Below are 26,142 nucleotides of genomic sequence, written 5' to 3'. Positions count from 1 at the left end.
AGTTTGTCCATTCCTTTTACCTAAAGTGGGATTAAAGCAATATATGTGGGCCCCTCAATGATTTAGTGATAACACCTAAGCGCTTGGCCAAGCCGAGACTAAGTTGATGTGTTCAATTGTAGTCTGTTATCAGTCATCATAAATCGGATGTCGGGAAACAATGTAGAGAGAATGATTAAAATCCATGTCTCAGTCTATACGATATCTAGAATGGAGGAATATATGATCCCTTATCTAAAGGACATGCATATCTGATAAGATCAAAGTTGACAGCGGCTTTTGAAAGTTACGATTGCTGATCAGGTTCTGAAGTTATGCAAAATAGTTATTAGACTTATCCAAGTGGGAGACTGTTGGATTAGTGTCTAGGTCCATAACTATTTTGGTATTTACTTGACCCGATTATGAGCATGGTAATTTTGGGTTGCCTTCACCATAGCAATATGTAGGATGAATTAAAGGAGCGAAAGATTTCATTATGATTTATTAATATATTATAAGAATAATATATTAAAGGTGAAATCATATTGTTTAATTAATATTAGTCAAGAATTAATTAAGAGTTAATTTTTTTGGCTAAAGAGATTAATTAAATATAGGGGACTGGACTGCAATTATTGGATAATTGAGTTATTGTGCTAGGGAATGCTAAAGGAACAAGGGGTGAACGAAATTATGATAGGATCCCATTATATTTTCGTCCATGGCCTTATTCTAGAAGGTTCCATGGGCTGCTTAGAGTTTAAGCTGTCCCTTAGGGTCTTGACTAAAACCCTAACAGCCCACACAAGTATATAAAGGACCCCTAAGGCCCCAAAAACGTGTGGATCTTATCTCTAAGGGTTATTAGATGAATTTTGGTGCCTTTCCTATTCTCTTATTCATCTTGTTGCTTAATAGTGTTTGTGACTCCATTAGAAGTGCAACACTTGAAGTACTAAGCTTTCTTAAGCCAAGGATTAGATTGTTATTGCTATATCACAATCAAAGGTTAGATCTAAACCCTATTTTATGTTAATATGATTAATTGTATGCTAGATATAGGGTTTATAGCTTTAGATATTCAATTGCATGATCATTAGACAAACTAGATCCAATAGCTATTAGGGTTTGCAAGTACATCATAGGAATGATGAATTACACAAAACCCATCACTTCCATCCTCAATTCAGGGAGAATCTCCTTCAACATCTACTCAAAGTCCTACAGTCCAAGATACTTTTACAGGCTGCTCCCATGTCGAGGGGGAAGTACCTTCTCCAACCATAGAATCTTCTGATGTTGAAGATATTCCCTCTATCCTCTAGTGATTTAATAGACCACTGCCACTATGCAGCCTTCATGTCCTCGGTTGAGCATCGAACCATAAAAGAAGCACTCATATAACTTGAATGGATCACCGCAATGCAAGAGGAATTAGCTGAGTTTCAAAGGAACAAAGTATGGAAAGTGGTACCAAAGCCAGAAGGCCACACAATCATCGAAACCAGATGGGTATATAAAAACAAGCCTAATGAGTCTGGTATGGTAGTGAGAAACAAACCAATGCTAGTTGCTAAGGGGTACAATCAACTTGAAGACATTGACTACGATGAAACATATGCCCCCATAGCCAGAATGGAAGCGATAGACATTTTGTTAGTGTATGCGGCACACAAGAAAATAAATACATCAAATGGATGAAAAAAGTGTCTTTCTTAATGCAGAACTAAAGGAAGAAGTTTATTTGCAACAACCGCCTGGCTTTGAAAGTCAATAATTTCCAAATTTATTGCTACAAGCTAGAAAAAAAAGCAATATACAGTCTTAAACAAGCTCCAAGGGCATGGTATGAGACTCTTTTTGAGTTTCTTATCACGTCTGGATACAAAAGAGGTGTGGTTGATCCCACGTTGTTTAGAAGAGCAAATGGTAACCACTTGATGCGCATCCAAATATATGTGGATGCTATCATTTTTGGATCCACAGATCAGGGTATGGTGAATGACTTTGCAAAGCTCATGACAAGTAAATTCCGAATGAGCATGAATAGAGATATTAACTTCTTTCTAGGAATTCAAGTGAAACAAGTCCCTCAAGATATATTCATTCATCAAAAAAATATACCTCTGAGCTGCTAAAGAAATTCTCAATGGACAATTGTTCCTCAGCCAAGGTCCCGATGGCCTTTGGATACAAGATTTCAGCTGATCCTACCAGAGAATCAGTTGACCACACAATTAATCATGGAATGATTGGGTCATTGATGTAACTCACCACAAGTAGACCATATATTGTCTTTGCAACATGATTATGTGCTAGGTACTAAGTTGACCCTAAATTATCTCACTTGACCGCAGTAAAGCAAATTCTCATATATTTAAAGGAAAGTAAAGCATTAGGCCACTAGTATCCTACGAGAAATGACTACAACCTTCAAGCCTTTACAGATGCGGATCATGCAGGATGCAGATAAAATCGAAAAAGTACTTCCGGTGGTTGGCAATTTCTAGGAGGAAGAATAGTCAGCTGGTATTCATGGAAGTAGAATTGTGTCTCGTTGTCTACCATAGAGGCAGGGTATGTGGCTGCAGCCAACTGCTGTTCCCAAGTTCTATAGATGAAGACTAAACTCATGGACTACGGATTCAAAATGTTATAGGTACCAATTTACTATGATTCAGAGAGTGATATAGCAATTTCACATAATCCTATTCACCATTCTAAAATGAAGCACATTGAACTATGGTATCACTACATCGAGGATCACATCCTGAAAGGTAACATCGAACTAATTTTTGTTCCCACTGACGAATAAATAGTTGATGCTTTTACCAAGGCAATTGATGATACAAAACTAAATGACTTTCTGGATATGCTAGGAATGATGAATCCAAACCTGCAATTCTTTTTTATTTGATAGGTACTGCATACCACATTTGATCTCCAAATGTGAAAAAAAGTGCTTCTTTTCTTTTCAAATTAAAACTCTTGAAGCATTCTCTTCACTACTATTCTAAAATAATATATTCATCATATATCTTTTCAGTAAACCAAGTATATTGTAATCATAATGATCTATATATATTCTTGGAGTCCTTAATTTCTTTTATTTCTAACTTTTTGATCAAGTGTTATTTCAGCTTATGCTACCGCATTCACACTGCACACGGCCGCAGTCATCAGAACTCAACCACAATTGCAATAAATGACCCTGCAATCACTTCATAAAAAACTGAGAAGTTTGTGTGCTATTTAATGATATTTAATGAATAAAAACATTCCTCATAAAATTCATTTTGTAGCATACAATGTTTCAGTATCTTCAAAAAATCACTTTTCTTAGTCAGGCCTATTTTAGGCTAAAAATCAAATAAACCGTTTTTCCATAAAACACAATCTTTTAAGAAATCTCTTTCCATAATGGTCATGTGTCACAACCGTTTATTGTCAAATCCGTTTCCTCTTCCCACTTTTTCACAACGGATAAAAGCCCTTCACTACACGATCTACCAACGTGTGATCATGGACTTGACATGCATTTACTGCTCCATTTTTCTAGTAAATTATTTTTTTTATTTTCTTTTATTTGTGGCTAATAATGGTAAAAATCCAAGGGTTTTTAACCTTAATAGCTATAAATAAATCAATTACAATAAATTTTGAAATCCTGGGGTATATAAACCCCCAATTTTTCCCAAGATCGCTTTCCGCTTTCTGAATCCTTAAAGATGATCTTCATCTTCTCCATCTTCTTGCTCAAACCTTTTCTGCAAGTTCCAAAATCTTTTTACTACAATCATTGTGAAATCAGGAATTTCCAAGAAACAATCGAAGGCATCTGGTTATGCTCATCCCATCGGATCTGAAACCACCATTAAAGACCAATCACCATCCATTGCTTCGAGCAACTTCAGAGCCATCTTTGAATATCATCCTTCTTATAACGAGTCTAGCAGATTGATGATCGAGTTCCTCCCAACCACCCACTATTTGGTGCATTTAACTCTTTCACAGAAGTAGTTCCACTACCGACTATGTTCAAATGCGCATGATCTGCCTTCTCTCCAAGCCATAACCTTCAAGAAGTCCTTGTGGATGAGTCACTAGTTGTCCTAACAAAGAAAACAATTCCTAGAAGCAATAAATCTTAGGGTTCTTCCTTCTACAAAATTCTACTCACCAAGCCCTAATGACGTGATTTTAAGCCTATACCAGATGGGTTACTAGAAGAAACTTAAAGGGATCGGAGAGTTCAAGAATAACCAACTCCGACGGTATGCCAGTTTGTGTGCCACTTTGTAAGCAGGAGTCTCTCCGTCGTAATCCGTGGAGCAAACAGTATTGGAATCAAGCTCATGAAACTGGTTTGGAGCATTTATACCATTAATGCTGTGAATTATGTTCAAATTCTATGGGATGAATTCTTGCACTACATTACGAAGGAAGCTCCAAGAGAAGACACAACTGAGCTCACCTTTGCTCGTCTTTGGTCGATGTGCATCTTGGATTTGTACAAGGATGCCAACCTCGATATGGTCAATGACACAAACTTATTTTCTACTTGTGATCTAAAAACGTACGCACCCTCAAAAGATTAAACTATTTTTAAACCCCTTAGGAGATTGCCTAAATATATTTTGGAATCCATTGGACTCACAACTCTTGACGTAACTGACCATATTGTGGCTACGAATGGTATTAACCCAAACCACTCATCCCCGCGTAGACCAAGTTAGACTACCACAACCTTTAGAGCAACAAAAGTTCCTCCCAATACCGCAGCCCATACCGTAATCCCTACCGCAACATAGGTACCCCCTTCTACCGCAGACCAAGTAGTCCAACCAAGACTAAAACGAGTCAAGCAAACTGTGACTTCAAAGAGAGCACCACGTAACATTGTCAAAAAGGGAGGTGAACCCTCCAATAAATATAAGTCCAAAACCACAAAATCCTCTGTTGCGGTTCATCACACTCCCACCAAAACTCAGAATCCCCAGTCAATGTCACAGATGATACTCTTCATGAGTCTTTAGCTTCAGGATATGTTTTTAGATGGAAGAAACCGAAGTTCACCCCAAGTCAAGGCCAAATACATACAACGACTCATACCGCAATCTCTCAAAAGACTCCGATAGTCATTGGAGCTACCGCAAACTCACCAACTCATACCCCAACTCACCACTCAGATACAATAAGTGTATCTATTTCATCCCACAATAGAGACACACCGCCAGTTGGATCTCAAGTGGATCCTATTGGTTCGAGTCGCGCTAAGGTCTCCAGGGAATCACACTTACATGTTTTTTAGGTTGAGGAGTTGAAATCCATATTCCTTCATGTTGCAAAAACACTCCAAACACAAGTTGCACTGCAAGGCAGTTCTTTTGCCTTTGGCAGAACTCAGTCGAGGCTAAACTCGACTTCGGGTCAAGGAGACTGAGGAAGCTCTAGAATCCCTATTCCACCATCATTACAAACAAGTGGTCTAGGCATAGGGAGAACAATTATGCAAGGAACCACAAACTCGAGGGACAACTCGATGCGAAAACAAAGGATTTGACAAGTACCAGTCTGAAGATTCTTCGACTCGGTACCATCTAAGTACTGAGTTTGGAATCAGAAATTTCGAAGCATTTCAATGAGCAGTGCATGTGTAACATCCCAAAAATACAGTCTGAAAATTTCGTTTTAAATCAGTAATAAAACCATATTCATCAACGTCATATAAGAATCATAAACAATGTATATCAAAATACCATAACAATTGTCAAACATATAAGAGTATAAAAATCCCAAGCTGAACAAATGGTGTGTGCACTGCAATCTTCCCGAGCTCCTCTTTTGAAAACTGAGTACCTGAAACCAAAACTGAAACTGTAAGCACGAAGCTTAGTGAGCTCCCCCAAACTACCATATACCATACAATAACATATAAACACATATTGGGCCTTGCCCACTGCATCGGACTGAAGTCCGGAAACTGCATCGGACCGAAGTCCGGAACTGACTGGGACCCCGTCCCCTGCATCGGACCGAAGTCCGGAACTAACTGCATCGGACCAAAGTCTGGAACTGAACTGGGATCCCGTCCCCTACATCGGACTGAAGTCCGGAACTAACTGCATCGGACCGAAGTCTAGAACTGACTGGGACCCCGTCCCCTGCATCGGACCGAAGTCCGGAACTAACTGAACATAACATATCATAAACATATCAACTAGCATGAATACATATAGCGCATACTGCATCAGAACAGAGTCTAGAACACATAATACAAAAGATGCCTGAATCACAAAGACATCAAGCACCCTAGCTACTGCATCGGACCGAAGTCCGGAACTAACTGAACATAGCATAACATAATCATAGCATATAATATAAACACATATACTGCATACTGCATCGGGCCACAGTCCGGAACACATAACTCAACTGTATCACAAAGACACCAAGCATAATGAACTACTGCATCGGACTGGAGTCCGGAGCTACTGCTAATTAAACGGGCCGACATTGTGGCCTTAGACCCGTTCCTACTGGAAGGAAACTCACCTCACACTGCTGAAGTCCCGTAGACAAAATCCCACATTGCTGAAGTCCCGCAAACTCAACCTCTAGCTGCTGGATGACAGATTCCCAAACTGTCAACACCAAGATAACACCCAATTAATAATTGGGTTCTAACACATAACTATAAATACATACTTTGGGTAATTACTACATTACCCGTAGCTTGGCTTACCCAAGCCCCAAGGCCCAATCCATAGGCCCAAAGTCAACTAGGGATCAAAGCCCAACATATGGCCCAATTTTCCAAATTGGGCCCAATCCTTCATATGGGCCTTACCCTAAAGCCTAACTAATTATTCTAGTCCATTTAATCATTCTTGGATAACCAATTACCAAAGCTCAATCGAAATGCCCAATTCCAAATTAAGTTTTTAATCTCTTTAGACCAAGGCTCGTAATCCTTTTTATATCTAATTGAAACAAACCATTTTTTTTAAGTATTTTCCATTGCAATTAATCACGCTTTAATATTTATTTAGTCGAATATTTAATCTATGAATATATATAATAAGCCCACCAATTTTCTTGAAGCCCATAAAATTTAAAACTCAATTCATCAGCCCATTTATTTATTTTTGTTAAAGTTGAAGTCTAAGCCCAAATCTTCAAGCCTAAAAATTAAATTTAACCTAAAGGTCAAAATCGGTCAAGGCATGTACCTCTTCCTCATCTCATGTAATCAGGAACAATCACCAATTCACCAAGGAGCTCCAACCGAGGGTACTCCACCATAACAGGTTTACAGATCGCTAGCAACTCCTTCTTCGATCTCCTCTACCAACGAAATTCACCTGAAGCTTTACCAAACTCAGCCCTTTCCTTGCTCATCTAAACACCTAGGGAACAAGTTTTCAATCACGAAGTGTACATGATTCCTCAGATCGAGACATGCCTTGAAGTAGTGATTGGAAATCGCCTTCTTCAGCACACCGGAAGCCTTCTGAAACTTCACCGGAGATGCCTCACTCTTCCGACAGTAACTTCGACAACTGGTAGCAGCTCCGGTGATTGGCAACTCCATCCCCTTTCTCTCTTTCAATCCCACTCCTGATTTCATCAAGTCTCTATTTCTCTTTCGTCATGCTTCTAACCAGGGGTCCGACGATGTGGAAGTCGAGGATGACACCCTTCACACATCTAAGTTCTTCTTTCTTGCCCCTCATTTGAGCTCTCTACCTTTCTATCGCCGCTAAATGCACACACCCTGCTATCTATAGCTAGGGTTAAATTCATACATATAGTTGGTCGATACAGGTGTAAGGTGCTGCAATCCAAACAAGAGGAGCACATCCATTCCCGCTGTGTCGCCTACAAGGGAACCAGATATCAAATTTTCCATTAATGGGCAGAAGTAGCCCCTGCAGTTTAGTCACTTGGATAATATAACCCCTCAAACTTAGTTTCTATACAAAATAAGTTCGAATTTTACTAAACATCCCCCATCTTCTAAAATCTTTACAATTAACCCTCGAAACTAGCATTTTCCTCAATTATTATTGACTTTAGCACTTCTATGAATTTTATTATTTATTTTATAAACGGGGTGTTACAACTCTCCCGCACTTAAATTAGATTTCGTCCTCGAAATCATTCCTTATCATACCTTACACGCTAGCTACTCAAGTAGCATGGTCACCAACTTGGGCACACCCTAGCCTCCCCAGGGTAGCCATGACCAATCCTCGTAAAGCTCTAAAATCCGCAGGTGAACAAATTCCTCGCAACAAGATCACATCTACTTCATTTTAATTCTGATGTCTTGAGATGGTCTGAATCCCTGATAGACCACTCTACTGAATCGTGATTGTTGAATCCAATCCACTTGTTTCTCAGCTGCCTACTTAACTTCTGGTAACTCGAGGTTCACACTAGAAAACAGAATCACAAATCCACTTATCCCTGTGATTTACTTATACTTGGCCAATGCTCGGCTATTTCCATTGTGAGTGACCTGTCACTTCCCAATAAACCAGCTATCATGTTTGTACTTGCAACTTAGGGCACAATTACTAACATTGCCCAAAAGTTGTAACTGCCTGAACACTGAACTGCCTGAAGTAGTATGCTGCCACATGGTTACTCTCCAAAATCTAACGAGACCTCCCTGGACTCAGTTCGTTCACCACTTATCTGAAATACCAGGTTCCCGCCCGGCTGCGGAGCCCCAAGGACTCCCTACTTAGTCGCCTCACACAACTTCTGAACAAAAACCTTTTGTGAAACTTGAAACTACTAGTTATCTTGTTACTGTGGCTCTAACGGCATTCTAATCTAACTGATCAGTTCCACACGTTGAATCCTGAGGTTATCAACCCACAGCTAAACACGATTGCTACATGACCAATTGTAGCCTTATGTCATAAATGAACTTAAGCAGTCCACTGCTTCCTTGCTCTCATCTTTGTAGCGGCGCTGCTACAATCTTATCACTGGTTTAACCAGGTCTCATCCGTCTAGGAAATTCCAAAATCCAATTTGTGGATTTCCATTTCCTCATTGCTACACTCGAACTGGTGGGTACTACTGTTCTTTCCGCATCCTAACAACGCACTCACGCTATCTACCAACCTAGTGAAGGCTGCGGCTACACCCACAGATTTACAACACTCTAATACTATCTGACTGCTAGTGAATGCTACGGCTATAGCCGCAGACTTACAACACTCTAACACTGGATCAAACACGTGCTTGCCCCACACATAGCTGAACTCATGTCCTGACTGGAATCCCAACCCTGATTCCCTAAGGCTTGCTAGTAACATCACAGGAACACGATCTCCTTATTGGCAAACTTTCTGAACTTCCATCTCCACTATCCTCAAACCATACAATTGCTTGGGCTATCTTCCTTCAAAAAAAGATGTGAAACTTATCCTAGTCTCAAAACTACTCCCCCTTTTGAATCCTTGGGCGATTCTCCCCCACTTTGATTCAGCTGATGCCTTACAACATACCAGACTGGAAGAATTCCCAACCCTTCTCACTACCCATGACCAATCTGCTAGAACTCACGCTTATCCGTGCTAGGGTTTCAACACTAGTTAATCCAAAAGATTACAAAACTTCTAGAAATATGAATAAATCTCCGGGTATAACATGCTAGACCCAAGAATCTCCGAATCTTAATTGGAGACCTCGGAATCTCCCACTGCCTCACGGCCTCTATCTTGGCCTGGATCGACTAATACACCATTCTGGTTGACAGGGTGCCAAAGGAATTGCACCCCGTGCAACCAGAACTCACAATTAAAGAACCTTATGAAAATTCTCTCCCACCTCAAAGTCTCTAGCACCTCCCTCTGGTGCTTCCCGTGCTACTCCACAGTCTTGGAATAAACCAAGATGACGTTGTACTCCCCAATCCCACAATCTGGGGGATTGCTCTATCACTAATCGCTAATGCTTCTCGGTATACAATTGGCATATGACTTCTCTGTAAAAATACAATTCAGACACAAACTGAGGACAACTCAGGGTTACACTTACTCAAACCTCTGGAGCGAAAGGCTCCCTGTTGCAGTTTCCCACAAGTGTTGCACCGAATCTGGTCCTGCTAGTCTCTCGAAAGCTAATATGAAATCTACGTTCTCCTCCTGAGACCCCTCATTATACGCAACTGATTTGTTTCCCTCTTACCAATGCGCTCCAAGTCCATATCCCGAACTCAAGCTCTAGAAGTCATATCATTCAGGGTCTTGCACCCCGAGATACTCACGATCTCCATGTTATCATTCTACAGTATGTTCTGATAACTTACCTTCTTAAATTCCTTATCTGCTGCATACTGTGGTACCATATAAGCTCTTTCCCGAGACTTGGTAGTGATCTCTGCCACAGTCTCAGTCTTCTGGTGGAGATCTAACAACTCTTGCGCCAACTATTGCGCCTCAATCTCCTGGGCACACTCTGCCCAGAATCTGGTCTAGAAGTAATCCCATGACATAGCATCAACCACGTCATCACTCAACTCACTACCAACCTCTTCCTATCAATCCCGTTCTCCATCCCTCAGGAGATAGGAAGTCAGTTAGATCTTGTCTCCTTTCGAGACAATGTCTGGTACGAAAAGCATTGGTGACATCTGCCAACCATCTACTGCTAACAATGGGGTCCCTAACACCCATGACAATCTGAAGCCTCACAAACTCTGAATTCTCGAAACGTCAATGTACGGGTCTCTATCATGACTGTTATCTCAGTGCAGAATGCACTCGTCCTCTCATCATAAATCTCTATGGTTCCCTCCTTGATCACACTGAGGATCACAGGAGTTTGGTCAATGATTTTGCGTGTAATTCTAGATGGAATGAACTCCCTCATCTGATCATCAATCTGCCCGGCTCCAGAGTCCGAGCCTGATCCCTCGTCGACACCAAAACTACCATCTGGTCTACCATGTAGCGCTACCATACTCAGCAACATATGCTCACTAATATCACAATACTCATCCAAACTCGAGGGATCTCACACACTACAAGTTCCATGGTCTTATCTCAGCCTTCCTTGATTCGAGTACGGATCCTCTGCTTTCAGTAGTACGGGCCCATACTACCTTCCACATCTATCCGTACTTTCCTCAAGAACTGCCTTGACTCCACCAAGTCACTTCTACTGCTACTGATCTCTACTACTCTTATCCTAGGCTTGCCCTAGGGAAATCTCTGACTCCACCTAAAGCAGTCCTCAGCTGCTGAAGGCCTCCTTGTAATGCCAATTAGCCATTACCTGAATACCATCACATGTGACGAGGCTTAGATAATCCTTCGAGTAAAAGACTCGTCCCTACAATGGTTAGACTCAGACAAGAGCTGCGTAATAGAGCCAAATCCAACACTCTGAGATTATTCAACCCTGATCACATGTGACGTGAAGTATTCACCTAATGGCTAACTCCCATCACTCAGAGTCCCACAGAGCACAAAGCAAGCAACATTCAGACACAGGAAACCACTCAAGCAATTCTATTCTCATGACAAGAAACTGTACTAGCATACAATGCTAAGTTCATACTATCAGGCATAACCTAAACAGGCTATCCTACTACTCTCTACTCAATACTAGCATTCAATTCTCATAAAGCTGGAACATATAAAGCAAGCACATAAGGCATCCTCCTAGATCGTTAATCCTATTCTAGCATGCTGTTCTACTGAAACTGAAACTGATAATTATAACATAAACTTGTATGGGTAATTTGCGAGTACTTACTTGAGCTCGGCTGATTGCATGCACCACACCCTTTTTCTCTTTTCAATGTTCTTTTCTTTCTAAAAAAATTCTTTTTTCTTTTCTAAAACTTTTTTTTTTTTAAATCTTTTTACCACTTCCTTAGTTTGAGTTCAGACACACTCGGGAGTGTGTCCGAATCCCTCAAACCAAGGCTCTGATACCAACTTGTAACATCCCAAAAATACAGTCTCAAAATTTCATTTTAAATCAGTAATAAAACCATATTCATCAACGTCATATAAGAATCATAAACAATGTATATCAAAATATCATAACAACTGTCAAAGATATAAGAGTATAAAAATCTCAGGCTGAACAAATGGTGTGTGCACTGCAATCTTCCCGAGCTCCTCTTTTGAAAACTGAGTACCTGAAACCAAAACTGAAACTGTAAGCACGAAGCTTAGTGAGCTCCCCCAAACTACCATATACCATATAATAACATATAAACACATATTGGGCCTTGCCCACTACATCAGACCGAAGTCCGGAAACTGCATCGGACCGAAGTCCGGAACTGACTGGGACCCCGTCCCCTGCATCAAACCGAAGTCCGGAACTAACTGCATCGGACCGAAGTCCGGAACTGACTGGGACCCCGTCCCCTACATCGGACTGAAGTCCGGAACTAACTGCATCGGACCGAAGTCCGGAACTAACTGGGACCCCATCGCTTGCATCGGACCGAAGTCCGGAACTAACTGAACATAACATATCATAAACATATCAACTAGCATGAATGCATATAGCGCATACTGCATCAGAACAGAGTCCGGAACACATAACACAAAACATGCCTGAATCACAAAGACATCAAGCACCCTAACTACTGCATCGGACCGAAGTCCGGAACTAACTGAACATAGCATAACATAATCATAGCATACAATATAAACACATATACTGCATACTGCATCAGGCCATAGTCCGGAACACATAACTCATCTGTATCACAAAGACACCAAGCATAATGAACTACTGCATCGGACTGGAGTCCGGAGCTACTGCTAATTAAACGGACCGACATTGTGGCCTTAGACCCGTTCCTACTGGAAGGAAACTCACCTCACATTGCTGAAGTCCCGTAGACAAAATCCCACATTGCTGAAGTCCCGCTGACTCAACCTCTAGCTGTTGGATGACAGATTCCCAAACTGTCAACACCAAGATAACACCCAATTAATAATTGGGTTCTAACACAAAACTATAAATACATACTTTGGGTAATTACTACATTACCCCTAGCTTGGCTTACCCAAGCCCAAGGCCCAATCCATAGGCCCAAAGTCAACTAGGGATCAAAGCCCAACATATGGCCCAATTTTCCAAATTGGGCCCAATCCTTCATATTGGCCTTACCCTAAAGCGTAACTAATTATTCTAGTCCATTTAATCATTCTTGGATAACCAATTACCAAAGCTCAATCGAAATGCCCAATTCCAAATTAAGTTTTTAATCTCTTTAGACCAAGGCTCGTAATCCTTTTTATATCTAATTGAATCAAACCATATTTTTTTTAAGTATTTTCCATTGCAATTAATCACGCTTTAATATTTATTTAGTCGAATATTTAATCTTTGAATATATATAATAAGCCCACCAATTTTCTTGAAGCCCATAAAATTTAAAACTCAATTCATCAGCCCATTTATTTATTTCTGTTAAAGTTGAAGTCTAAGCCCAAATCTTCAAGCCCAAAAATTAGATTTAACCTAATGGTCAAAATCGGTCAAGGAATGTACCTCTTCTTCATCTCATGTAATCGGGAACAATCACCAATTCACCAAGGAGCTCCAACCGAGGGTACTCAACCAGAACAGGTTTACAGATCGCTAGCAACTCCTTCTTCGATCTCCTCTACCAATGAAATTCACCTGAAGCTTTACCAAACTCAGCCCTTTCCTTGCTCATCTAAACACCTAGGGAACCAGTCTTCCATCACGAAGTGTACATGATTCCTCAAACATATATATATATATATATATATATATATATATATATATATATATATATATATATATATATACGAGAATGAGAATACATGAGAATGAGAATGCTATTGAATAAATTAAAACCTCAGATCGAGACATGCCTTGAAGTAGTGATTGGAAATCGCCTTCTTCAGCACACCGAAAGCCTTCTGAAACTTCACCGGAGATGCCTCACTCTTCCGACGGTAACTTCGACAACTGGTAGCAGCTCCGGTGATTGGCAACTCCATCCCCTTTCTCTCTTTCAATCCCACTCCTGATTTCATCAAGTCTCTATTTCTCTTTCGTCATGCTTCTAACCAGGGGTCCGACGATGTGGAAGTCGGGGATGACACCCTTCACACATCTGAGTTCTTCTTTCTCGCCCCCTCATTTGAGCTCTCTAGCTTTCTATTGCCGCTAAATGCACACACCCCTGCTATCTATAGCTAGGGTTAAATTCATACATATAGTTGGTCGATACAGGTGTAAGGTGCTTCAATCCAAACAAGAGGAGCACATCCATTCCCGCTGTGTCGCCTACAAGGGAACCAGATATCAAATTTTCCATTAATGGGCAGAAGTAGCCCCTGCAGTTTAGTCACTTGGATAATATAACCCCTCAAACTTAGTTTCTATACAAAATAAGTTCGAATTTTACTAAACATCCCCTATCTTCTAAAATCTTTACAATTAACCCTCGAAACTAGCATTTTCCTCAATTATTATTGACTTTAGCACTTCTATGAATTTTATTATTTATTTTATAAACAGGGTGTTACAGCATGCTAAGAAAGCTCAGCAAATTCAGTAGCAACAAAAAAAGGAGAAGGATCTTCTCACAGTTGCAAAGTATTGGGCAAACTCATTCAACAACACCAAGACTATCCACGACATCTTGAAGAATTAGGACTGTATTTCCAAAATGGAAACAACAGTTCAATAAGCTCAAGATCTGCAAGGTGGTCCTGGTCCGTCGAAGCCTCCTCAAACAATTGAAATCATGACTCTAATGATGATGGAACCATAACTGAAATTAACTCAGGTTCAATGTTTGCATTTGATGACATTGATTTTGATGATGTTCAGTAGCCCCCTAATTCAGAAGAATTTTTTATGGTATTTGACGATGAAGAATCCAGTGGATCCCAACACTCCACTTCAAAACCCAAGGAAAAGAAAAGGAAGAATCCTGCGGTCTCAAGAAAGTAATTCCTTAGCTTTCAACCCAAAGCCGACGAAATCTTGGCCGCAATCACCATCAAACAACCGAAGAACACAGAGACTACTACACCACAGTTACTCGTTAAAAGGGTGGAAAGAATTGAAACAAGAGAAAGATTGGCGGCAGAATGCATAATTTTAGGAGTTGAAATGGGAATACGGGCTTTGGATAATAGCCAAACCGCTGACCACAAGGAGTTTATGGCAACTACTGAAAACCTCATCAAAGAGGTAACTGCATTAAAAGATAAACTCAAGACCACTCTTGGCAAACAAGCAGTTCATTCCAAACAACTTGTACAAGAAACTCCCAACGCCTATGAGTCCACCATTACAGTTCTCCAATCAACCATCAATAGCTTTAGGCGTTCACTCTCTGCCAACTCACATGGTGATAAGATTCTCAAACTCACCAAGGAAATCCATCAACTTCTTTTCAACAAAGAAATCCAAATTCAACGAATCTTTTTTAAAGATTGATGGACTAAAATAATGGTTTGAGGAGAAACAAATTGTTTCTTCCTCAAAAGGGGGAAGTGAGTCCCCTACGCATTCTCATCAAGGCCATTCGCATCAAACTCCTCCAAGAATTCCAATTCATCAAAGAATTCCATCTTCGCAACCAACTCCACAACCTTCACCACAACCATCTCCAAAACAAGAAACTTCGATGCTATCTCCACATCATACCCCATCGCAATAAGATTCAAAACAATCTCCTCATCAGACTCCCCTGAAGTTCAGAAACATGGAACCTACAATGTCCTCGGAGCACTCAAATGACTCGCCGGTAACTCGTCAAAGAAAATCAGACCGGAGAGTCGTAAAATTTGTTGAACAGATATTGAAAGAACATGGTTTTGATAAAAACATAGATGATTCCCTAATCAACTGTTGGGTCAATCCCACCTGAAGGCTCCTCGATGATGACTATAGACCCATCTTGACTTGTGTTGAACCTCCATCCGATGGATATTGGGATGTTCCAATCTCTCCTAACTCGAAATTCTTTCTCGTCGTTGAGCCTTTTGATCTCAGCCTTCCGGATGATCAATGACTCCCCTTTGAATTCGAGCACCTAAACCAGTTTCATGCCAAGCATGGGAATAACTTCGAAAAAATCAAGTCTAATGACAGACCATCAGGGGTGAAAAATTACAAAGTGAGGAAGTTCATGAAGACTGACTTTGTTCAGTATACAATCAGTAGAAGAGGTCATGACAACATCAGGATGCAAGCTGATTTTGCCTATATGAACCCCAAAGAAGTGTTCCTGATTGCAAGGGTTTTCCAGATCAAGGCTGAAGAGCACCCAAAAATTAAGATTGCCAGTGAGAAAGCTTGTGAGTTTCTCTAGGCATTGGTCGGTGATTTTGGGAAAATAGATGCGAATATTCACCCGGTTCATGCCAAGAAGTTCAACTTTGCAGAGCTTGAGTCTGCACCAAGCTTCACTGAAGGCTACCAAGAAATGTCTCTCGATACTACAAACTTCCTAAAGTTAGTAGTTGTGTTTACAAAGGCCAACAGTGATCTCAAATACTTCATTCCTATTTCCGTAATGCATAGATTGACCCAGACGCAACTTGAAGTGAACCTTGCTTTGGTTCAAAGATCCAAAAACACAACAGATGAAGTCAAGTTTAAGATAACAAAAAGAATTCACTAGCTAGGCGAAGTGTGGAAATTATGGTGGATCCTTATCAAATTCCTGAAGCTTGAGAAGTGAAGAAGAAAGTTGAAGAGGTCACTTTGGAGGAAAATGTTGATACATAAAGTGACCATCTTAAACTTAACGATCTGCAGTCTTATTCTCTTTCTACCGCAATGAGTTGTGCCTACCGTAGTTTGAAGATGAAAAAGTAATTCTGAAAACCGGAGTGAATCACAACTACTACTACCGCAGTGAATACCTCTTTGTTACGTCAACTGACGTAGCGTGTTATCTTTACTTTGTCTAGTGAACCTTGCATGGTCACTTAAGTTAGTAGTTTATTATTGTTTATTCAAGATGTGACTTTATGAGACTTTGTCTTCATGTAACCTTGCCACCACTTAACGATCTTTCTGAACTTTCACTCTGCAATACAAAGATCATTCTCTCATATCTCTATCTTATCAAATATTTGAGATACACTTCATCTTAAAATAATCACACTTACTAACTCGTGTTTGATCGCAAACCATGTTAAGAACCAGTTTGATTTTTACTTGATATAACTTGTTGTCATTTACATTTCCTTTACATTTCAGCACTTTATATTTCTGCAACAAACTATGTAACAACTCTAACTTATTATTGTTGAGCTCGCATAATCCGTTGAGATTAACTTATTCTGCAACTATTATCTTGTACTACCGTTTGTTCAAGTCTTTCTAAAAAAAATTTCTCTCAACAGTATTGTTAGAAGAGAATCCTGCGGATCCCCTCACAAAGGGTCTAAGTAGGATCAAGCACATTCAGCATGCGATGACCATTGGTCTGAAGGACGATATTAGTTTTAGTGACTAGATATAGATTTTAGAAACTTGTAATAGATAAATGTAATTAACATTTGGTGATTATATAATGGAGATTTATATGTGAGTATTGCTTACTATCTTTTGTCAATTGTTTATCTTGTGTTTCACTTTTCGATGTTTTATTTCCCAAATAATTGGATTATTTAAAACATCCACAATCGATCATACTTTGGAAGTAAGTAATGAAGTAAGACTGTCGTGAATTGGCTTGTAGATTGTCTAAGTGTTTAGACATAGCAAATATTTGTTGCAATGTTCGTGAGTACTCTTGAAATAGAATTTGAGTATTGGATTAAAGTCACTCTCATTTGAATGACTTCATGGAATTTATCACGAGTAACTGTGAGATGATAATATCATATAATCTTTAAACCGAGATATGATTTGGTTGTGCATTGATAATGCGTAAACACATCAACAACTTGATGTTATAAAACGTGTTGTTGTGTATGACTTGATGGGTAAATACTGCAAGTATATAAGTCAAAGTTCATTTGTTCCTTTTTCCTTAACGGGAAAAGTGATATCTTGGACCCGTCGATGATTTTGTGTTGACTTATGTGTCGGGCCCGATCAGGACTGAGTTGATGTGTTCAATTAAGTTCCTTGTCATACAAATTAGAAATCAGGAAACAAAATTGTTGGACAATGAGAATGATTCTATTCCATGTCTTTTGTCCATATGATATCTTGCAGAACAGAGGATTATACGATCCCTTATCTAAAGGACGTGTCATTGACTAGGTCAAAGTTTGATAGTGGCTTTTGAGAGCTACGCTTGCTAATCAAATTTTGGAATCATACTTGCAATTATAGTTATTAGAATTATCCAAGTAGGAGACTGTTGGATTAGGTGTCTAAGCCCATAACTATAATGGGTATGTACTTAATTTGATATTAGCATGGTCCTTTTGGGTTGCCTTCACACTGACAACTAGATAGGATGGTTATTGGAGAGAGAGGCTGAATTTATTACTATATAACAACAAAAAGGTATGTGTTCTAATCTTTCTTATGTAGATTTCGAAATATTATATGCACATTATGGTTTTCTATTTTGTGCTCAATAGTTGTATGTCTAATAGAAAAAACATAGATTCAATCTAGGGTTGCATGCAGACAAAAGATTGCTTGTATAAAACACATCAATATGTGCATGTATGCACATTTAGTGCTTTAAAAAAATCAAAATCAATAAATTAAAGAGACTTTAATACTAGCATTGAAGATAATTGCATCTTGAAAAACATTAAAAACACATAAAACATAAATTTGCATGCATGCACATTTATTAAAAACAACTTAATCAAATCTTTTTTGGACCATGAACTTTTCTTAGACCAAACTCTAAGATAATAATTACGGTCTTTATTTTGAAAAGATGATTAGTGGATTTGGGGTTATGGGGTTCTCGCAAAGTTCTAAGTTATGAAAAGAACTTACATCTCTCTCTCTTTCTCTCTCTCTCTCTCTCTCTCTATATATATATATATATATATATATATATATATATATATATATATATAGAGAGAGAGAGAGAGAGAGTGAGAGTGAGTGAGAGAGAGACACGAAGATAACATTGAGATTCCGAAAAAAAATAAAAATCTTGAGATTCAAACTCGATCATATATTTCTTATTAGCAGCTCTAGCGCATCGTCGTGCTAACGTGGTGGGAGAGTTATAGTCATAAATGATTATTCAACACCGCTTTTTTCCTTTTCCCCCACTACCTTCCCCAACACCACAACCTCTACCACCACTGTCACTACCGTCACTTTTGCCACTAATCAACCCTACCATTGCCACTTCGGTCACCTATACAATCACCACCTCTGTCGCTACCACCGCCTTCTCCGTTACCAACCACCGTAATCATATATGATTAATAAATCTGTGAATAAACATATATGTATATTCATTTTTAATTAGGCATATATGTAAAAACATGTTTAATCATATATGATAATAGGTCTCTTCTATATAATCATTTGCGGTTAGATATACACTGATGTTGCCGATATATAGTCATTTATCATTAGGCATACGTCATTGCTGCCGGTATGCCGGAACGTTAGAGCGGCAAATCAGAATTATGTGGCTGAGATTGAATCTCGAGATCTTTATTTATTTATCAATTGTCATGCTTGTAAAGCCTTTTAATATATCAAGTTTCTTTTAAATAAATTCAAAAAAATAAAAACTTGTAGACGGATAAACTTTTGGAACTCATTTTATGACGTCTAAAGGTAAGATAAATATATAAATAAAAAATAAAACACTTTAAGCAATAATGAGATGTCATTGTGAACTTAAAGCATTCATCTTTTAGACACGAAAAATGTTTCTACAACAACCAGACGTCATTATAAAACAGATAATCTTTAGAGAAAAAGAAACTTAAATAATAACTTGACGTCATTTTTAAAGAGATAGTCTTTAGAGAAAAATAAGTTTAAATACAAATTAGATGTTTTCGTAAAATTAAAGTTCTCGTTATTTTGAAATATGATTTTTAGAATATTTATATCAAAATAGTTGTTTATCTCATTTTTCCAAATTTATTGGCTATTTCTTTACTTTCAAATTGTAATCACTAGGTGTGAGACCCATGTATTACATGTGTTTAATTAAAAAAAAATATGAAATTTTAACAATTTGAAAAGTTTGAATTTATAAGAAAAATGAAAAAAAAAATTGAATTATTAAAATTATTGAAACTTTAATGTATTAAATACATTACATATATAAACCCTTTCTAATAAATACTTTACATATATATTACATTACACATTAAATTTGGAATTTTAATTTAATAAAATGAAAAATCTAATAAAATGATAAGTGGAAAATAAAAAATTTAAAAATTTTAGAAAATGCCAAGTATCCAAATGAAGGAGAAGAGGACATATGACAAAAAAACATTCATTTATTATAGTAGATTATCACTACAATATTATTAGTTTTTCAAGTATTTTATAAATTATTCATCATAAATACAATAACTAAATTTATTTCAAAATTGATCCATACTAGGAATTCATTTACTATATTAAGGCAAGTTAATTTGACTGTATCGATTTGATCCATTAGATTCAAATTAATTTTGCTCTTTTAGAATATTTGTTTCAATAATTTGAAGTAAATTAAAATCCAATATAAACCAATCAATTAGAATTCCATCCTATGTGTTTTCAATATATATATATATATATATATATATATATATATATATATATATATATATATATATATATATATATATATATATATATATATATATATATATATATATATAGATAGATAGATAGATAGATAGATAGATAGATAAAGTTTGTTATGTTTAAATAGGATCATTAATGTTTTTAGGATAAATTAAATCATTTTTTCAACCTTATTTTATAGTTTAATTCTATAAAAATATCTCAAAATATGTATATTCATCATTTTCAACACATTTCTATATATATATATATATATATATATATATATATATATATATATACATATATATATATATATATAGAGAGAGAGAGAGAGGGAGAGAGAGAGAGAGAGAGAGAGAGATAATCTTTTTAGAACTCAAAATTTCCTAAAAACCGAAAAAATTACTTAAAAACATATAAAAAAATACTTAGATATGTAATCTTTATTTTTTTACTTTGGATAAGTAAAAATCGCATATATATATATATATATATATATATATATATATATATATATATATATATATATATATATATATATATATATATATAAAATCCCTATAAGGTATGTAAGTTTAGGTACACAAACCTATCATACTATATTGTTTTGCATCAAATATATGTATTTTAATCGTATAAGGTTCTTAAACTCAACCTCTAACATTTTTTTACTTCCAAGATTTTTAAAATTTCAATATTATCTTCTTCTTATATTATATTTTTCAACCAAACACCTTCTAATCTATAGATATTATAATTACAAATAAAAATTATGTAAGAGTGAGATACTCGTGAAAAATCTAAAAATCTTATAAGTAAGCAAGTTTGAAGTTGGATGTTAAAACTTTTTGATGATTAATATGCACATAGGGTGGATTTAAGTGCATAAAATAATATACCTTGTATGGTATATGTTGGATTTATATGTCCAAGAATCATTATTGAGTTATATTGCTTGTGACTTATGATCGTATAAGGTTGCACCTTAATCAAGTTAGTAGTTATTGAATATTTATTAAGTATTTGATATTAATAAATAAATTCAACTCTTGTATTTAAAAACAGAATAATTATTATTTTTTGAAATTATTAATGAAAGAAGGAAAAAACTAGTCATTATATCATATGATATGATATAATAACTCATGTATTAAATTTTAGAAACTTTGGTTAACTATGATTAAATTAGTAAATTATTCTACCTTGGTTAAAAGACTAGCAAACAATTATTGTCTTCATTAGGGCCTTATGGCCGAAATTTCTGAAAGGGATGAAGGTTGCTTGTCAACCTTTATCCTCTTGTCGCCCATGGTCATCTTTCTAACCAATACTTTAGAGTATTTTAATGGAAAGACTTTGCCTTGCATGAGGTATAAAAAGGGACTCTTGTGTATGAAAAGTTGCTAGTTTTTTAGACTCATGTTTCTCTCATCTTTGAACAAAAAGTTGTTAGTTCTCTAGCTCGCACTTCTCTCGCTTTTGAAGTATGGTTCTTGGTCTTTTGGTGCTTCACTTTGTCTATTCCTATAGTGCTTAATTGTTTAAGCACTTAAAGGCTTAAAGAACAACGTAATACAAAAATATAAAATAGCATTTTGGGTACCTTATTCTTGTTGGTGGATTACTTATACTGAAGATAAAGCTTCTTGTTCTTGCCATCTAGTTAACACCAAAAATTCGAAAGGGTCTAAAGGCTTCAAAGGTTGTCATTTGTAAAGCACCATATTGTTGTTTTAATATCATTCTAACATCTTTAAAATGATCATTGATGTTTGGTTTTGTTATATACTACAAATTATTTATAAAATTTTAAAGCTTATAAGCTTTTTGGTTTTTATGAGAAAATTCTCTACTCTAAGTATCAAAAACCATCGGTGGTATTAGGGCCATCTTTAAATGTTATAATGATATTTCATGTTATGATAATATTTGATTTTTTTGGAAAACAAGCATGAATTTCTTTTTGACTAAAAAAATGTATGTATTTGTTTTCTTTGGCAACTTGCTGCTAAAAGTGTTTATTTTTTATATAACAGTTTTCTATGCATTTTGATTATATAAAAGTTGAATTTAGAAAAAAAAAAAGGTTTTTATTGATATGTTGGATATGGTTGTTGTGTATAAACAAGCCATTAGGATATTTGCAGTTGTTATTTATTTATTCATATGATAATGTAATAGATAAATATGTATTATTTTATTTGCTCATTTTATATGTAATGAATTAGTTTTTAATCTAGTTGTATTTTATTTTTTTATAAAATATAATAAGATGGAGCATGAAGATCTTATGAATACATGAAGCCTTTTGAAGACATTAAAGTGTCCTATTAAGTCGTTTAGCAAATGTTTTAATATCTGTTGTGATAACTTGTAATAAACATTATTAGAAAATGACTTTTTTATATACTTTAAAATTGCATGCTTACAATAAACATTATTATAAAATGGCTTTGTATATTTGTAAATGTGTTTCCCATGCTAAAAATATTTTGACAAAAATAACATCAAACTTGGGATTTAGAGTTTTAAATAAAATTTCCAACACAAGACATCAAATGAGTTTGTTAAAAGAGGTTTAATTTTTTAGAACTATTAAATAGCCAAACATTTAAAGATATGAAAATATTTAAAATGACTTTTAAAGTTAATCTAAACTTCATAAATCAATAATAAATGTTGTTTTATTAAAAAGTTAAAAACCGGTTCCAATCATTATAACATCAAATTAAAATTGAATATGAATTTTAACCGGTAAAATTGTATATAAAATAAATTCAGCTTTATAATTTTCGAAACACCTTAAAACGCACCATAGAATATTTTTTGCATAATATATTCATGATAAAAAAATGTTTTAAAATGCTATAAAAATAAAACATTTATAAAAGATCTTATTTTAAAACTTCAATCTATGCGATCCATTTAAAAATCACTTAATATTTTTATGCAATTCTTGTTGATTTTAGGGTCAGCTTATCTATTTGGGTTGTAAAAAATATCCAAAAGTGTTTTATATTTGCTTATAGGATAAAGTTTACCTAAACTTTAATAAAATATCATTTTCAAGTATTTTAAATGGATGATTTGATCAATTTTTATGTGATAAAGGTCACTTAAATATAAAAGTTTTGAGACATAGATAAGATGAACATGCCATTAAGAACAAAGTAATGTTTTTTTTTGAATTCATTAATCTAAGAATTACATAAGAGTGTAATTGGTTATTACAACCTAAGGATCAACAAAATTATTTGTGTAGTGGGTATTTATCTCAAGTTATTTTGGGTAATGTGGATCTTAGATTTTCAAATTTAATTTTAAAAAGTAATTAATTTTAAAATAAATTATATTAAAGATATTAAAATGAATATTATTATCAGGAATAGTGTTTTCTTTTAGTTTTAAATTTTATTTGTCTTTTCTGTTTCACAATTGTGATTAATTAATTATTATATAAATATTCATTTGCATTTTCCTTCATGTACGAAAGCATAAACTCAACAGTTTCCCAACATCAACATTTCATTTAATCACGAAACAATTGGTTTACATCAAACGATTTACAAAAAAAACCTCACTACAATCACTCTTAGCTCTCTAATGATTATTCAAGAACAAATTGTTACAAGATCAAAGAAGATGAACTGAAAACCCTAATAGAAAACCCTAAACTTGAGAGAACATAACAAGTAAGAAAAATGATACACACAAAAAATCTACACAAATGACTAGAACTTCAATCATAAATACATCGGGGCAACATATTGGATACGGGTTAAACAACCCGCGTATAACACTTCTCCTGCAACATTAAATAATACCACAACACCCCTCTACAAACAATAAATAACAAAATATGACAAATTACCACAAATGATAAGTTTGCAACTTATATTACCTTTTAATACCCCCTCTCAAACTTATCATTTGAAAAAACTCATTTTGCAGAAAACAAATTTAAAAGTCCAAGTCTTTTTGACAAGTACTCATGTTGAAAAGAACTTAATGACTTAGTTAAAATATCATCATTTTGATTAAAAGAATCAATCTTAATTAATTTCAAAACACCACATTCAATTTTTTCTCTCACAAAATGAACATCAATTTCAAAATGTTTTGTTTTTTCATGAAATACTAGATTTAAAGCTAATTTAGTTGTAGAGTCATTATCACAAAACAATTTAACAGGAGTTAAATTTTTAAAACCAAGATCATTTAAAACTTTTAAAACCCACAACACTTCACATGTTACCAAACCCAAAGCACAATATTCAGATTCAGTTGAGGATCTGGACACTGTGCTTTATTTCTTACTCTTCCAAGAAATAAGAGTACAACCTAAATATACCAAATATCCAGAAAAATATCTTCTAGTTGACAAACACTTTGCCTAATCAGCATCCACAGAACCAACAATATCAAAACTATTAGATTTAGAAAATAAAACACCTTTTCTAGGACATTATTTTAAGTATCTTAATAATCTGAAAGCAAAATTTAGATTTCATTTCCTGGGCTTATGCATAAATTGACTTACCACTTGAACAACATAACTAATATCAGGTCTAGTAAAAGTGAGATAAATCATTTTCCCAATGAGTTTTTGAAATTCAGTTATATTACTTACAAGATTTGAATTATCATCACAATCTCTATTAAACACAAAATTAACTTCCAAAGGAGTGTTAACTCGCTTACAGCCCAGCATACCAAACTCATGTAATAACTCCAAACAATATTTCTGTTGATCTAAGCAAACACCACTACTAGTAGATAAAACTTCAATTCCTAAAAAATCTTTCAATAAACCTAAATCTGTAATTCTAAATTGTGACTTAAGAAACAATTTTACATTTTCAATTTCTACAATGCTATTACCATTTAGAATTATATCATCTACATAAATTAGTAAAATGACAATGGTGTTATTTTTTGATCGAACAAATAAAGAATAGTCATTTAATCTTTGAACAAAACCAAAACCTGACAAAGATGAACACAATTCTTCATTCCACTTTCGTGGAGTCTGCTTTAATCCATACAAAGACTTAACCAATTTACACACTCTACTATCACTTTTACTATGATAACCTTCTAGAAAAGTCATCTAAACATCTTCAATTAAGTCACCATATAAAAATGCATTATTAACATCCAATTGATAGAGAGGCCACAAACTATTAACAGCCACACAAATAATAATCCTAACAGTAACAGTCTTAGCAACAGGAGAAAAAGTTGCATCATAATCTATTCCTTCTCTTTGATTAAATCCTTTAGCAACTAGTCTAGCTTTATATCTCTCAACCTCACCATTAGATTTGTACTTAATTTTATAGATCCAACGACAACCAATAGGATTTTTGTCTTTAGGAAGATCAACAATATCCCTAGTATGATTTCTATATAAGGCTTCCGTTTCCTCATTCATGG

The 26,142-nt window shown here is 35.7% G+C and overlaps 1 protein-coding gene across 1 annotated transcript; it reads right to left on the bottom strand.

The window, feature by feature from the left end:
- Window positions 1–15,524: 15,524 nt before the first annotated feature.
- Window positions 15,525–25,816, bottom strand: LOC145002674 (uncharacterized). Its single transcript, XM_078961894.1, has 5 exons — window positions 25,247–25,816; window positions 24,962–25,047; window positions 16,166–16,280; window positions 15,889–16,057; window positions 15,525–15,712 (listed from the first exon to the last, which is right to left on the bottom strand). The coding sequence occupies exons 1-5, from the start codon at window positions 25,814–25,816 to the stop codon at window positions 15,525–15,527; spliced, it is 1,128 nt and encodes a 375-aa protein (XP_078818020.1).
- Between the last annotated feature and the right edge of the window lie 326 nt (window positions 25,817–26,142).

Source organism: Lactuca saligna, chromosome 6 (assembly GCF_052625555.1).
Source record: "Lactuca saligna cultivar CGN05327 chromosome 6, ASM5262555v1, whole genome shotgun sequence".
Classification (NCBI taxonomy): domain Eukaryota; kingdom Viridiplantae; phylum Streptophyta; class Magnoliopsida; order Asterales; family Asteraceae; genus Lactuca; species Lactuca saligna.
The sequence above is the reverse complement of the archived record's forward strand: the minus strand, read 5'-3'. Positions and strand labels throughout refer to the sequence as shown.